The sequence below is a fragment of the Brassica rapa genome, chromosome A10 (genome assembly GCF_000309985.2).
Source record: "Brassica rapa cultivar Chiifu-401-42 chromosome A10, CAAS_Brap_v3.01, whole genome shotgun sequence".
NCBI classification, from domain to species: Eukaryota; Viridiplantae; Streptophyta; class Magnoliopsida; order Brassicales; family Brassicaceae; genus Brassica; species Brassica rapa.
The window spans coordinates 8,815,702-8,830,119 of record NC_024804.2 but is presented as its reverse complement, the minus strand read 5'-3'; the positions used below and the strand labels follow the sequence as shown (position 1 = coordinate 8,830,119).

The 14,418-nt window shown below is 35.6% G+C and overlaps 3 protein-coding genes across 7 annotated transcripts; 1 reads left to right on the top strand and 2 right to left on the bottom strand.

Annotated features, from left to right (window-relative positions):
* Positions 1 to 880: 880 nt before the first annotated feature.
* LOC103833456 lies at positions 881 to 3,946 on the bottom strand. 3 transcript variants are annotated; one of them, XM_033282112.1, is made up of 6 exons: positions 3,201 to 3,942; positions 2,884 to 2,941; positions 2,481 to 2,525; positions 2,068 to 2,196; positions 1,544 to 1,625; positions 881 to 1,143 (listed from the first exon to the last, which is right to left on the bottom strand). In XM_033282112.1, the coding sequence occupies exons 1-5, from the start codon at positions 3,392 to 3,394 to the stop codon at positions 1,563 to 1,565; spliced, it is 489 nt and encodes a 162-aa protein (XP_033138003.1). In that variant the 5' UTR covers positions 3,395 to 3,942; the 3' UTR covers positions 881 to 1,143; positions 1,544 to 1,562. The 3 variants fall into 3 exon arrangements, with proteins under 3 accessions (XP_033138003.1, XP_033138004.1, XP_009107791.1); XM_033282113.1 differs by lacking the exon at positions 1,544 to 1,625 and having other exon boundaries at positions 2,068 to 2,148; positions 3,201 to 3,946; XM_009109543.3 differs by lacking the exon at positions 1,544 to 1,625 and having other exon boundaries at positions 3,201 to 3,939.
* Positions 3,947 to 4,648: 702 nt separating this feature from the next.
* LOC103832511 lies at positions 4,649 to 6,233 on the top strand. 2 transcript variants are annotated; one of them, XM_009108533.3, is made up of 4 exons: positions 4,649 to 5,228; positions 5,537 to 5,632; positions 5,724 to 5,817; positions 5,907 to 6,233. In XM_009108533.3, the coding sequence occupies exons 2-4, from the start codon at positions 5,612 to 5,614 to the stop codon at positions 6,095 to 6,097; spliced, it is 306 nt and encodes a 101-aa protein (XP_009106781.1). In that variant the 5' UTR covers positions 4,649 to 5,228; positions 5,537 to 5,611; the 3' UTR covers positions 6,098 to 6,233. The 2 variants fall into 2 exon arrangements, with proteins under 2 accessions (XP_009106781.1, XP_009106787.1); XM_009108539.3 differs by lacking the exon at positions 4,649 to 5,228 and adding an exon at positions 5,236 to 5,439.
* Positions 6,203 to 8,259, bottom strand: LOC103832496 (F-box/FBD/LRR-repeat protein At5g56420). 2 transcript variants are annotated; one of them, XM_009108523.3, is made up of 4 exons: positions 8,096 to 8,259; positions 6,967 to 7,951; positions 6,749 to 6,877; positions 6,203 to 6,658 (listed from the first exon to the last, which is right to left on the bottom strand). In XM_009108523.3, exons 2-4 carry the CDS (start codon positions 7,837 to 7,839, stop codon positions 6,377 to 6,379), a joined length of 1,284 nt encoding a protein of 427 aa, XP_009106771.1. In that variant the 5' UTR covers positions 7,840 to 7,951; positions 8,096 to 8,259; the 3' UTR covers positions 6,203 to 6,376. The 2 variants fall into 2 exon arrangements, with proteins under 2 accessions (XP_009106771.1, XP_009106764.1); XM_009108516.3 differs by having other exon boundaries at positions 6,749 to 6,883; positions 8,096 to 8,258.
* Between the last annotated feature and the right edge of the window lie 6,159 nt (positions 8,260 to 14,418).

Genomic DNA, 14,418 nt, shown 5'->3' with positions numbered 1-14,418 from the left:
AAACAAAAATATTCCACATGTACACGCCGTTGTTTTAAAAATCTCCCACCTCATTTTGGTGGCTACAAACGAAAATCTTATCCCTTATATATTAAAAGAGAAACATTGTAATAAATGCATTCACACTATAATAAACACGTGGCAGTCTCACAACGATTTGATAATAAGTATGCTAATACATTCACACTATATTCATAAATGTGTTCACACTATGTACTTTGCGATTCTTTTAATATAAAACTCACATACATGGTTCCAATAAAATTCTGGATTTTTCGATTCAAATAAAAATAGATAACGAATCAAAAGTCATTATATATATATTACTTTTATAAGTTTATTGTTTACGGATAAATCTGAGCAAAATATTCATAAATTTTGATTCGATTCGTTATCCATTTTGATTTGAACAAAAAAATCTGGATATCTATAGCTTTACAAAACAAATTAATTAGTAAAATACAATATCCAAAAAAAAAAGCAAATCACAAAGACCAATATTTTTAGGAACATACATCTAATTCGATATGTTATATACATATATATATACATATATGTAAAGAATTATATATATACGTTATATATATTATACTTTAAATCAGTTTTCAATATTTTTATGAATTAAATTTATTATATAAGGTTAGGGGTGTCAATATGGGTAAACCAACCCAATCCAATCCAAACCCAAATGGATTGAGCAGTTTATGGATCAATGTTAATCCAACCCATTAACTAAATGGATTGGGTTAAACCATAACCCATTTAAATTAATGAGTTAGTGGTTTTATTGGGTTGACTCATTAACAATAGTATTAGTAAACATAATTTACAAATATTTACTATATCACAATAATATTACCATCAACTTACTAACATTTAATAATTAAAAATGCTAATCAAAAATTAGCAAATTATATAATTTTCTTTTCTCAAGTTATATAATATAACTCATCAAAATATTTGAATTAACAGAAAATCAAATGTCTAGCAAGAAAAACAAGATTGCCTCTCTAGTCTCCACCATTACACATTAACAAGAACTATGGTCGTTTGGTAATAGAACACAAACAAAAGTCTCTAATTCCAATCGAGCCACTTCATCATTTCGTTCACTTCTCTTGTTATGTCTGCCCATTGTTTCACCTAAAACACAAAATCAACCATTTGAGTGCAAACTCATATCTTAAAATCTCTTAGAAGAAATACAACATTCAAAGAACCAATTTAGAGATAGAGAATATTCTGCTTGATGAAACACTCACTGTAACAATCATTAGCTACACTATTCATTTACCATCCAAGGTGTAAAACACTTTACATAACAAGAATCCAAAAAGAAACTCGTTTCAAAAAGGGATTTTCACAAGTGCTTTTCTTGTTGAATTATATTGAGGACACAACAGCCACTACCAAAGAAAGAATCATAGTATCGCAATAAAACCAACGAGAATGACACACTCAAGACTCATGCATATCAAATTTCTCAAGTAGAGTCAAAGAAAAGAGTCAAAATATTTACTTTGAAAATAATCAAAGAACTTACTCCTTTGGTGGACGTGTGATCATGTCTTCCACATCATTTGGACTCGGTCTAATAACAACCGTCTCACCTTCACCATTATCATCTACAATTTCAGAAGAGGATAGTGTTAGACTTTTATACACATGATCAGTTTATAAGACAAAAGTATGTATACCTTCATCATCAAGCATATTATAACCATATATCCAAGAACGAGTACACAATAGAGCTTGGACGTTACTAAGATAATCTCTAAGTTCTTCATATTCAACAGAAAGGAAAGGAAGATTATGTCTAATAATCACTCGACTAAACTTTTCCCTAGAAACTTTATCATCAAACTTCCTTTCCTTTCTAACATCCAAACAATTTGAGCATTTCTCAGCATGACGTTTCAAATTAGATGTTCCACTAGTTGGCAACCACACATAGTTCTTTGGACACTTTTTACAATATGCTCTCTCTTGGCCATTCTCATATTTTTCTATTGTAAAATAATCCCAAGCAGTTGATCTCTTAGTTCTTTTTGAATGATTAGAACTTACTAGAGCCGTTTGTGATGCACTTGTGGATGATTGGCCACCACTGTTTAGAAGATCTTCATTATTCATCATCTTTGTTGACACCTTGCTGCTACAAGACTTGTAGTACAAGTGTTCCACAATCACTGATACCTGTCAATATAAAGAAAGTCTATTAGCACTATGAAGAGACAGAGTCAAAGAAAACTCTTCCAGCCACAAATAAAATAAAGCTTGAAAGTCTACAATTTTTTCTTCATACGCTAGTCAAAATCTGAATTTCAACAAAGACATATCACGTAAAGAACTACAATCACTGATTCTATGAACTCCCAATAGAGCAAAAAGCATTTTCCAATAAGAAAATATCAAACCAAAACCTATTTCTCACAGACTCATCAACAAAATTATAATTTCTTAAATTAAAAAGAACTCACCTTGCTGCTACAAGTGTTCCACAAACACGTAAAGGATGTTGATACCTGTCAACGTAAAGAACGTCTATTAGCACTAATGCACTATGAAGATACAAAGTCAAAGAATACTTCCAACCACAAATAAAATAAAGCTTGAAAGTTCACTAGTGTTTCTTCATAAACTGGTCAAAGAGACCTTATCAATGAGCTTATATGATGAAGCGAGAAATCTGAATGTCAACTTGAAAACATTGAAAACGCAAAAATCATTTTCCAATAAAAAAATATCAAACCAGAAACTATATTTTGAAGTATAGTCATTTTCCAATAAAAAGTGACTAGTATAACCCAAAATATCATACGCATGATCAAATCGAGTATACAAAGACATCACAACTCAAAACTCAAATACAATCCAACTTACAACGCTGGTGGAAGAGTAGTGGTGATACTCAGTGTTTGGTCTCCTTGGTAGTGAAGATCTGAAAAAGAGCAACATTCAAAACTCATTCTACAATCAAAACATCACAAAGAGACTCGGATACTAAACATGAATAGCTTCAATCATCACTCAAGAAGAACAAAGGTACATCAATACAAATAAATAAACCAAACAATGAGACAATCCTTCCATGAAAGTCACTTTCAAACCCAGAAAAATTTACTTCAAAATTGATCCCAAATCAGCAAAATCAGTGACCCATAAAGCCAAATTGAAAAAAAAAATAGAGTTTGACTCACAAGGAAGATGAGTTGATGTGTTGCGATCGATAACCCAAAAGCAATGACCCAAAAGGGTTGATCGATGTCGTGATCGATGATGAAGGTCTCGTGAGATCGAGAAAGAGAGAGCGTCTCGTGAGAGAAGAAAGAGAGAGAGAGACTAAAAAATTATGTGAGAAAAAGTGGGTTGGATTGGATAATCCATAAACCATTTTGATCCAAACCAATATTAATCCAGCTCACTAAACTCATTAACCCATAAAAACCATTTATCCATTAACATCCAAATTGTTAACCCATTAGAACCATGGATTGGTTTGGTTTGGGTCAACCCATTAATTTCAACCCATTTTGACACCCCTATATAAGGTACTAGAATTTTAAAAGTTAAATAATGTTTTATTTTTGTAATAAAATGTTATTATTAATTTTTTCAATTATTTTTAAACTTTATTTTATTTATGGATCGAATCAGATATTTTTTAAAATTCTAAAACATTTCGGATATCCGAGTCACCGATCTAGGTGGCTAAAGATCGAATCTATACGAAGGCTTCCAAATACGCAGATATTCGATCTGTGCCACCCATATTTACGGATCCAATTTTATTTTTTTATATGAAAAATGACTAATATCAAGGTCTTTTTTATTTTAAATTAATTTTAATTTTATCTTTCATGTATTATTTTGAACAAAAATCTCATTTAATATTAATTAATAATATCTTTATATATTTGTCAACTATTTTTATATACTTTTTACATATACATATATGTGCACCTTGATGTGAGCACATTGTAACTAAGTATTCACCACAACTGAAGTATAGAATTTTTTTGAAAATTGAAATATTTTTTTTTAATGCTTCTTTCACTACCGACTAAATTGTAGTGAAATGATTTGTCTGAATAATTTTCTTTCCTTTTTCTTAAACTATTATCTGTTTAGAAATTATAATATGAATATCTAAAATTCATAACATGAAAATAAACAAATAATATTAATTTTTGGTTTTTACCCGAAAAAAACTAAAATATCAAATATTTTAACCGAATAAACTAAAGTGAATATTAATTTAAAATTATAGTTATATTTTATTAGATTAAAAACCAAAAGAAAAAAAAATTTAAAGCCGAACCAATATTTAGAGTAAACAGATTTAATGTCTTTTTAAAAAATAATGAAACTCTTGCGCGGAGTATTAACCAGCTAAAAATCTAAAAGGCGTACAAATTTCTTATATGTAGCCTATAAGAAATTTGGAAGCACCGTAGCCTATTGGTTAAGGTTTAAAGGCTTCTACATCCAGGTCTGGGGTTCAAATCCCAGACTATGCAATTTATTGCAGATTACAGGAAATCCAGGTTTCAAATTCCGGAGAAAGCGGTTTATTAAACAATTATGCAGACTACAGAGGAAAGACTTGCAATGGATCTTCAACATGGTGCAAGTAAATCTGGCCAGGCGTGGATCTTCATAGGACGGCTCAGGTGATGCAGTTAGGCGTAGGTCTTCATAAGGCAGGTAGTATTGTCGGTTGTCGAATCGTCTATGTAATATTTCCTATATCATAATTGTAAGATCATAATAAATCAGCGTTAAAAAAAAAAATTTCTTATATGTATACGCGATATTTGGACCCATTATGATTGGGCCGGGTAAAGCGAAGCCTGCGCTAGAAACCTCTGCGTCTTTCACCGACTCTATCGTCGCCGGTTGAAATTAATCGGCTTCCTCTCTCTCTCCTTCTCTCTCTCTCTCTCTCTTTCTCTGCTGAATTGAACAATGGTGAGCCAAAGGCAAAGACTTGCGCGGAAGCTCACCCGGAGCAGTTTCCAAAACCAGAACCAACGTCGCCAAAGGATCCCGACAAGAAAAAGAGCTTGTTCAAGAAAAAGAAACCTGGTCCCATGAGAAAAGGCTCCTCCACGAGGCATCCTCTCCGAGTTCCTGTTATGAAACCTGGCGAAGGCTGTTATATCTGCAAGTCCAAAACCCATATTACTAAGCTCTGTCCTGAAAAATCTGAGTGGGAGAGAAACAAGGTTTGCTTTACTCTCTTCTTGATTGTTATCTTTGGTTTATGATTAGGGGTTTTTTAGCTCCGATAGATTCTCGTGTGTATACGGTTCAGGCAGCTCTTGTCTGAATCTGTCAAGGGTTTAGTTGAGTTTGGAGATATGGTTTTGTTGTGTTTGTGGCATAACCGCGAGTGCTTTATCACCAACTTTTGTTTAGGATAAGAGCCTTCTCATAGTATGTCTATGTCTGGTTAGCTATACCATGTGTTATTGTAACTGTAGCTCTACTATATTCAGTTGTCACTAAGGTTGCTTGCTGTTTTGATTTGTAGGAGGGACAAAGTTTGCAAGTTGTTTCATATGCAAAGAACACGGGCATATAAGCAAGAACTGTCCTCAAAACAAGCATGGAGTCTACCTACCCAATGGTACAATGCTCAGTTCATATATATATATATATTTTTTTTTTGAGTTTTGACATGTTAGACTAATATTATTGGATGAACTTTCATTTAACAGGGCGGTTGTTGTAAAGTATGTGGGAGTGTGGCGCATCTCGTCAAAGACTGCCCTGATGAACTCAACAGAGATTCAGCCCCCACAAAGAGCTCAAGTAACATTTTCTGTTTTAAGTGATCAAAGAGACGGTAAATGCAAATTTCTTTGATCTTATAAAAGATTATAACTATATCTCCCTGACAGGATTCGATGCTACACCAAGAGGAAAACTCACCAAGTTCAGTGGGGATGATCTTGAGAACGGTTTCTATGAAGAGCCTAAAAGTAGCAAGAAGAACAAGACTTCTGATGATGTTATTACACCTGATAATGTAGATGAGAAGCGCATCCTAAAAAAGAAACACGGTCCAAAGATTGTCAATTTCGTTGGATGATCACAAATCAGCTAAACGGGCTGTCAGTTTTGTAGTAAAGATCTTTTTTTTTTTGTTTGTTCTCTATCTGCCTCTCACAGCCATGTAATGACAAATTGATTGCTATTTACAAGGTTCAGAACAATGTTATGTAATGGGAACCATACAACAGCCAATTCTGTCTTAACCAAAGATAAATGATATGTTCGATATCTACAAAGCTGTGTGTTTGAACCTCTGAACATGATTCTGATGCACTGTTAAGACAAAACCCAAAAGAAAGAAGCAAACATAATACTTTCATCCCATTGTTAGTTCGCAAGATCTTGAACCCCTTGACACAACTTCCAACTCCTTAAACATTTGAAGCTTGCGCTCCCACTCGAATAAATCAGGGTAGTAGATAGTTGCAGTCACTAATCGGCTCGCATTCTTCAAGATATAAATCGCCATTTCTTTCTCTACTTCTTCTGTTCCGTCATAGTCTCTCCACTCAAAGGTTTCGAGATGGTACAGCAAACACTGAGGAACACAACTTGGCTGCGTCCAGAAAACTTTACGATCCTCAGTCACCGAATGGTTCTGCAATCAATGGTAAAAGTGCATTTAGACTTTTTAAAGCGGAAACAAAAACACGATAGATAGATAGATTTGGGTTAGGAAAGAAAGTACCAGTGCAAGCTTGAGAACTTTTAGTTTAGGTGAATGTTGGAGCACACTCATAAGCATATTCATCCAATTACTTTCACATGAACAAATCTTTAAAAACACAAGCTGAGATAAAACAATACCAGTAGGGTACTGCACCTAACACGACACAAGCAAACAAAAGTTTCAGATTTTTTTCGGTACCAAGAAAAATCTAAAAGAGGAAGAAAAGCAGACTCTACCTCTTCAGGTAAGCATAAAGATATACGCTTGAGCCGGGAGAAAGATTCAAGAACCTTAGCATGGCAGGACACAGATAATAGATTTGCCTCGACAAGTTGTGGCATATTATTATTACCTAATAACTTTAGTTCACCGAAGTAGTCCACAATTGTTAACTGCTTCAATGAATGGTAATGTACCACAAACACATCGTTCTCAGTCTCCAAGTCTTGCAATGTATTCCTGATGGAAAACTTCTCCAGGGAAGGCACATTAATAGTAAAAGTCACCACATTGTCATCGTGACAAGTTTCTACAACCAAGTCTTCAAGAACAGGGCAATCTGATATAAGCCTCACGAAAGATTCTTCGTCTGCATACTTGACAAACAGCAGACGAAACGTCTTAAGAGATTGAAAGCTAACTCGAGATGGAACTTCCGAAATAACCACCTTCCGAAGTTCCAAAGTCTCTAGTGTTGCGCATCTGAACAGTGTGCTAGGCAATCTTATAATCCCGTATTCAGGGAAAAACCGTATCTTCAAATCACGCACGAAACGATCAACTGCAAGTCTAACCCATAGATCAATCTCGGAAGCACTGCATCCTGAAACACGGTTGAGATGAAAACGTTCGAGAACCGGGGCTTTATGTAGTAGTAAAGTCCCATAAACAAACTGCGAGCAGCAGTGATCATTCTCACTAGCCTCTGCATCCTCCTCTTCCCTATCATCATCTTCCTCTGGGTAATCACCAAAGATTAGTCTTGGCACTAGTGTCCAAAGAGAAATCCATCGTTTAGACAAAACTCTCATGGCAACTACCTCTTCTGTTGGGACTAGTGACAATATTTTTATGAGCAAATCATCTGGTAATTGACTTATCTTGTCCATATACTATAAGAACACGTACAAACAACTCCCGAAACTTGCACTTTTTTCAACTTTCACTTGTCTTCCGGAATCACAGATCGAAAAGATCAAGACTTTTCGATCTGATGCTAACCTGGAAACAAACCCAAATACGAAAGAACTGTAAATTTCAAAAGGAAATCGATTTTTCAAGCAAATTCAAATTTCTCACGAGAGAAACACAGTAGCAATAGAAAGACGAAACGACAAAGAAAGTGAAATTAAAACAGAGATATACCCTTTGTAAGTGGAACTAGAACCTCTCCTCTCAACCGTTGATCATTTGAGAACTTAGATAAAAGGGATACACCCTAAACCAGAATTGTTTTTTCCTGTGAAAACGGTTACTCAATATTGGATCAAACCCTAAAGTTATGGGTTAGTGAATTTAAGCGAAAAGAACACTTCTTTTTATTTGTACAGTGTATTGTCGGAGTTTTTTTTTTTTTTTTTTTTTTTGTCAGCTGCCATTTACTCTAGATCAAGTGACCGAAGAGCACCTCCGTCTGGTCGGGTTTGATTTACAGTATATAGAAAAAATATAGTCTCTGGTTTTTGCTTATTTTGCTAATGCATTATCCGCCCGACCATTCCTATTTCGAAGAATATGAGACATGCTCACATTCTCGAAATCCTCCTGTAATTTCTGGAACACCTCAATTTTTGTCGCAAATGTTGACCAATCTATCAGAATCTTGTCAGAGTTTAAAGTTTGTGTCTTTGGCTTTGTTAACTTTTTCTATCCGTCATCTCCAAATCTAATCAAATGATCCATCCGGATATTATTGGGATTGTTCTTTTCTTAATCGAAATGGTTCATTAGATGGATTATCTGGCTTTGATAAGCTATCGAAATGGCTTAGATAGCATCGGAGCTAGTCTCCACTCCTCTCGTTCATTGTTATTATTTGGTGTTAGATGTGCATGGATCGTCTGGCTTTCATCTCTTAATAGTTAGAGTGTAGCAATTTGTTGCTCCTATGGAATTAGGAGAGGCTCAGACTCTCCGATCTGGTCATCTTCTATCTTGCACTAATGTCGGAGCTCCGGATCCTTTCGATCGACGGTAGATTTTGTTTGTTTCTCTGATTTTATGTGTTTCAAGTGGGGATGGTGTTGCTGTTCTATTTATCTGTCCATTTGGTTTGTTCGTTGGTTCGTCATGCTAGTTATCTGCAGATTTTTTTCTCGGTTTGTTCGTTGGTTCATAGTATTTTTTGTTGGGTTTACTGATGACGAAGTTTCTTTACAGTGGTTTGTTGTTTATCATGCAAGCTATTCCTCATGTGTGGTATGCTCCCAAAATTGGTGTTTTAGAGTAAATTTTGTTATTGGAGACCGATGCTTCTGCGTGGAGATTTTTAGTGTCTTTGATCTAAATGGGTAAGGATTCGTTATTTAGAGTTGGACTTTGGATCATATGACGCTCTTCTCAAGCTGCTACTGTTGACAAAAATCAGAGTTTGTAGTTCTTAGAGTTCTAATTTTGGATTTTCATTCATTCCTTAAGTTCAAATTAAGCATCTTACAGCCTCCCTTCCTCTGGTACTCTTGCTCTACAAATCCTCCAGGATCTTAAGGTCATTGAAGATTCGGTGAGAGAAGAACCTGGCTGTGTCATCTGTTTCAGCGAGTGTTAAGACTTTTGTACGCAGTTGGATGTTGCTTCAGAAGATTCTTTTTTACTCCACCATATGGCTGTTCAGAAAGCAATGATCTAAACCCATCTCAGCTCGAAGGGATATGTGGTACCATTGCCATACTCTTACCACAGTCTGAAATGGAATGACCTACTTTCTCTCCTTTGGTGAGACGTTCTGCCATGCTGCCCATTGGTGGTGTCTTGCTTGTTTTTCCTATGTTGTTCTCGTCATGTTTTTCTCTACGAGCAATGTCTTAACCGACCTTGTTTGACCCAAAAAAGGTATATTTGCTGGTGATGTTTGTTGGAATCATACAATAAAGAATCTAAGGATAATGATTAGATTCTTTAAGTTTAGGAGAAATCTTCATAGAATCCAAAGAGAAAAAGAACATCCAAAAGACTTTATTAATCAAAGATTGCATTACAAGAATGATTTCTAGTGTAAAGTGAATCAAATAATGTATAAAATCTTTATAAAATGTGTTCTAGATCTAAATAGAAAAGAGAAGATCCTTTCTAATAAGGAGGTAGCTCATTATTTATAGAAGAAAGATGTCTAGAGTTTCATAATGAAGTGGGCCTAATTCAATGTTTAATGGGCCTTGAGGGAGGATGTAAATCCACCCCCAACATACCTTTTGGTCCGGTTTATTTGCTCCCATTATGGATTGTAAACACTGAAACTTTCTTTGAATGAATGAAAATCCAGCGTTAAAAAAATATGGATCATCAAAATGAAATTCTGTCCGTTTGTTCATATTTATTTTTAACTAGAATACTTTAGTACACAAATTACTTATTTATTTATTTATTTTTATTTAATCCTAGTTTATCTTTATTTAACTATATTAATTATTCAAAATATAATTATTTAAATTATAAGTTTTGTAGGAAATATAATTTTGAGGTTTTGCTACTAATGGGAGATAGCAGATCGAGATGAATAGCATGTTACTACTAATGGGATATACATGTATAAATCTAGATATCAAGTAGAACGAATGTATCTAGATAGAGATATGACGTTACCAGAGTATGGTCCTTTGGTAATTCCATTGAAGGCTTACTGCTGGAAGGTACGCTCTCCACCTAAGATGAAACATTTTATGGCAGATGGTATCAGGATGTATAGCGCTTAAGAAAAAATTAAAAGCAAGAAGAATACAAGGGGATACAACCTGTGTACAATGTGGAGCACCCGAAGAATACATAAATCATATATTTTTTAATGTCCAGCAGTTCAGGCTTGGGCACTCTCACGAATTCAATAGAACTCAGACATCTTTCCCACTGAATCACTTTTTGCAAACATGGATCATTTATTTTGGAGGGTTTATCCAGAATTAGAAGATCATCAATTTGCCTGGATTTTATGGTACATATGGAAAGGAAGAAACAAGAAAGTTTTTAGAAATTTGGATATTGATCCTATATATATTCTCAAATTGGCGGAAACAGAGTATTTACTCTGGGCTGAGGCACATAATTCACTTACACATGGAATCGATCAAACTCGATTTCCAGTAGAAGAAAGAGACCGTCTATCCCAGGTAGATGGTGTTTTACGGATGGATCATGGAAAAATTAGGAAATTTATTCAGGACAAGAGGGGGGGGGGGATATAGAACTCTGGAAGGTTTTGATGATTTAATGGGAGTGAGGAATACAAAAGCGAGTCAGTCGCCACTGCACTCGGAGATAGATGCTCTCATTTGGACAATGGAAACATTTTTTTGTTACTTTTGCAACAGATTTTTCTCAGTTGGTGAAGATGGTTTTGGAAACAGAAGAATGACCAGTCTTTGCAAGTTATTTGGAGGACATACAAATCTTGAAGAGAAGTTTCAACAGCTCAGAGCTCATCCATATACCACAAACGCAAAATTCAAGGACTGACAGTCTCGCACGCAGAAAACAACCGTCGTTTGTTGTTCATATAGATGTGGAGCTACGAGTTTGGTTTACAGAGTCTATATGAGTCTGTTTATGTTGTTGACAAAATAATAATAATAATAATAATAATAATAATAATAATAATAATAACTATTATTATTATTATTATTATTATTATTATTATTATTATTATTATTATTACTTTGAGGTTTGTTGAGAATTTTTTTTTTTTTTTGGCGAAAATAAATTTTGCAGTTTCAGTTAAAAAATATGATTTTTGTGGCTTTGATTGAAAACGTGATTTTTCGATTTTGGCGGGAAAAATATATTTTTGTGGTTATAGCAGAAAATATGTTTTGCGGTGTCGAGGGGAAATGTGTTTTGCGGTTCTGCCGAAAAAATAAGTTTTGCGGTTTTGCCGGAAAATGTATTTTGGGCGGGAAAATGCATTTTTGCATTTTGGCAAAAAAAACGTTCTATGATTTTGGGAAAAATACGTTTTTGTAGTTTTAGTGGGAAAATATGTTTTGGCGGTTTTGACGAAAATGCTTTTTTGTAGTTTTAGCGAAGAAATGCGTCATTTTGCAGTTTTGGCAGTAATGTGTTTTGCGGGTTTGGCAGAAAAATGTGTTTGTTAATATCTCAATAAGAAAATCATATGACAGTTGACTTGTATTGTCCAAAATTTCAAAAACTAGCTTTTTTCTTTCAAGTTGTACCTCTCAGTACCAGAAACTATAAACCAATGACAGAAAGATCAAACTATCCGAATTATTTTTATCCTGGAAACGACATCATTACAAAAAGAACAGTGAAATTTCAAAAGGGCATCAGTTTAAGGGATTAAGGGCAAAGCCTGAAGCAATAGAAAACGAAAAATGCAAATCAAAGTCAGAGACATACCCTTGTAAATTATCGACACATTCTAGGAAGCAAAGTCCACTTTCACATATTTCATTTGAGAATTGAGATGATAAAATCCTATGTCTTCATGTGGATCATAACAAAACGGAATTGAACCACCACCACTATATCATTGGACCAAAGATTTTAAAATCGGACAAGTAACAAAGTCATACTTTTATCATTAACGTAGAGCATCTCGTTAGAATAGTTATTTTGTTCAAAGCACTCTTAGAAAATGAAGCAAATCATGGGGGTGATTGGTTGAGCTGTAACAGTAGAAAATTTATTTTAGAATTTAGTCTGTAGGATTTTTTATTTAACTTTAACAGATGTAGTTTTAAATTTCCTACAGCAAAAAAAATGGAACTTTAGAAAATAAGACTTTTGTTGATCAAAAAAAAAAAGAAAATAAGACTTTTATAGCTATTTTTTTGTTTTTTTTTTGCTGTAGCTTATATCAGGTGACTTTAATGACATCCTCAAAAACTCAGGGAAAACGGGAGGACCTGCTCGCGGAAGGGTCCTTCACTGCTTTCCGGACTTTCGTATCTCAATATGGACTTTGGGATCTAAAGCACTCCGGCAATCATCTTTCCTGGAGAGGTACAAGATACACTCACTATGTGAGATCGAGGCTTGATAGATCCATGGTTAACTGCTCTTGGAATGAGCTCTTTCCTTTGGGAAGATGTCGGTATTTGAGGTTTGAGGCCTCTGACCATCGCCCTCTTGTAACTTATTTCAACAAATCGGGACCACAACGAAAAGGGATGTTCAGATTCAACAGATCACTTACAGATAAGAAAGAGGTTGAGGAAGTTGTGGAGTCCGAATGGAATGGCTCTCCCTTGGCTTCGATTATCAGCAAGCTAAACTCCTGTCGAAGGGGAATTATTCAGTGGGCTCGAGAACAAAACTTGAAGAACAACCATATCATCCTCCAGAATCAAGAGGCCCTGGAAGAAACGCTTTCTGCAGCAACTCCGAATCAGGAACTCATTGACCAACTAACCAGCTCCCTCATAACTGCATACAAGGAGGAGGAAAGCTTCTGGTTACAACGCAGTCGCATTCAATGGTTGAAAAGTGGGGATAGGAACACATGCTTCTTTCACGCTGCAACTCGCCAACGCCGTCTGATCAATTCCTTATCTGTAATAGAGGACGATGAGGGAAGGATTGTATATGAAGAAGAGCAAATATGTACTGTGAACTCAGAATATTTCAATAATATTTTTAAGACCAACAGCAACACAGATTTTGGCAATCTCTCAGGGGTTCTCAGCTGCAAAGTCTCGGAGGAAACTATCCGCCAACTAACCCTTATACCGAGTGATTCAGAGATAAAAGAAGCCGCTTTCTCCATCAATAGTGGAAAAGCACCGGGACCAGATGGATTTTCTGCTAAATTCTATCATGCTTACTGGCACATCGTCGGGAAAGATGTATGTAGAGACATCCGAGAGTTCTTCGTCTCTGGAAATCTACACCCGCAGCAAAACGAGACTCACGTCCGACTGATCCCAAAGATCACAAGCGCTAGGAAGGTAGCTGAATATCGTCCCATTGCCTTATGCAATACACATTACAAAATCATTGCGAAGATATTGACAAGAAGGCTGAAACCACTCCTGCCTGGCCTCATCTCTATATCACAGTCCGCCTTTGTCTTGGGTCGAGCAATAGGAGATAATGTGTTGATCACCCATGAGATCCTTCACTTCCTTCGCACCTCGGAAGCCAAGAAATATTGTTCTATGGCCGTAAAGACAGACATGAACAAAGCTTATGATAGAATCGAATGGGGCTTCCTTCGTGCGGTGCTGGTTCAGTTGGGTTTCGATGCGAAATGGATCTCTTGGGTCATGAGCTGTGTCGAATCAGTCTCGTATTCCTTCCTCATCAATGGTACTCCGATGGGCTCAGTTAAACCCTCCCGTGGAATACGGCAGGGGGACCCCCTATCCTCCTATCTCTTTATACTTTGCACAGAGGTCCTCTCATCTATGTGTGATAAGGCGCTACTAGACGGCTCACTCCCGGGTATTAGAGTTTCCCGTGGTTCCCCACAGATTAACCACTTATTATTTGCGGATGACACTATGTTTTTCTGTAAA

Coding starts and splice junctions, on each gene's coding strand:
- LOC103833456 (XM_009109543.3), bottom strand. CDS start 3,394: ATGGTTTATGGATTATCCAATCCAACCCACTTTTTCTCACATAATTTT. Junction 2,942..3,200: donor CACATCAACTCATCTTCCTT/GTGAGTCAAACT, acceptor GCTCTTTTTCAG/ATCTTCACTACCAAGGAGAC. Junction 2,197..2,480: donor GGAACACTTGTAGCAGCAAG/GTGAGTTCTTTT, acceptor TTATATTGACAG/GTATCAGTGATTGTGGAACA.
- LOC103832511 (XM_009108533.3), top strand. CDS start 5,612: ATGGAGTCTACCTACCCAATG. Junction 5,633..5,723: donor TGGAGTCTACCTACCCAATG/GTACAATGCTCA, acceptor TTCATTTAACAG/GGCGGTTGTTGTAAAGTATG. Junction 5,818..5,906: donor AGCCCCCACAAAGAGCTCAA/GTAACATTTTCT, acceptor TCTCCCTGACAG/GATTCGATGCTACACCAAGA.
- LOC103832496 (XM_009108516.3), bottom strand. CDS start 7,839: ATGGACAAGATAAGTCAATTACCAGATGATTTGCTCATAAAAATATTG. Junction 6,884..6,966: donor CTTTATGCTTACCTGAAGAG/GTAGAGTCTGCT, acceptor GTGTCGTGTTAG/GTGCAGTACCCTACTGGTAT. Junction 6,659..6,748: donor AAGTTCTCAAGCTTGCACTG/GTACTTTCTTTC, acceptor CATTGATTGCAG/AACCATTCGGTGACTGAGGA.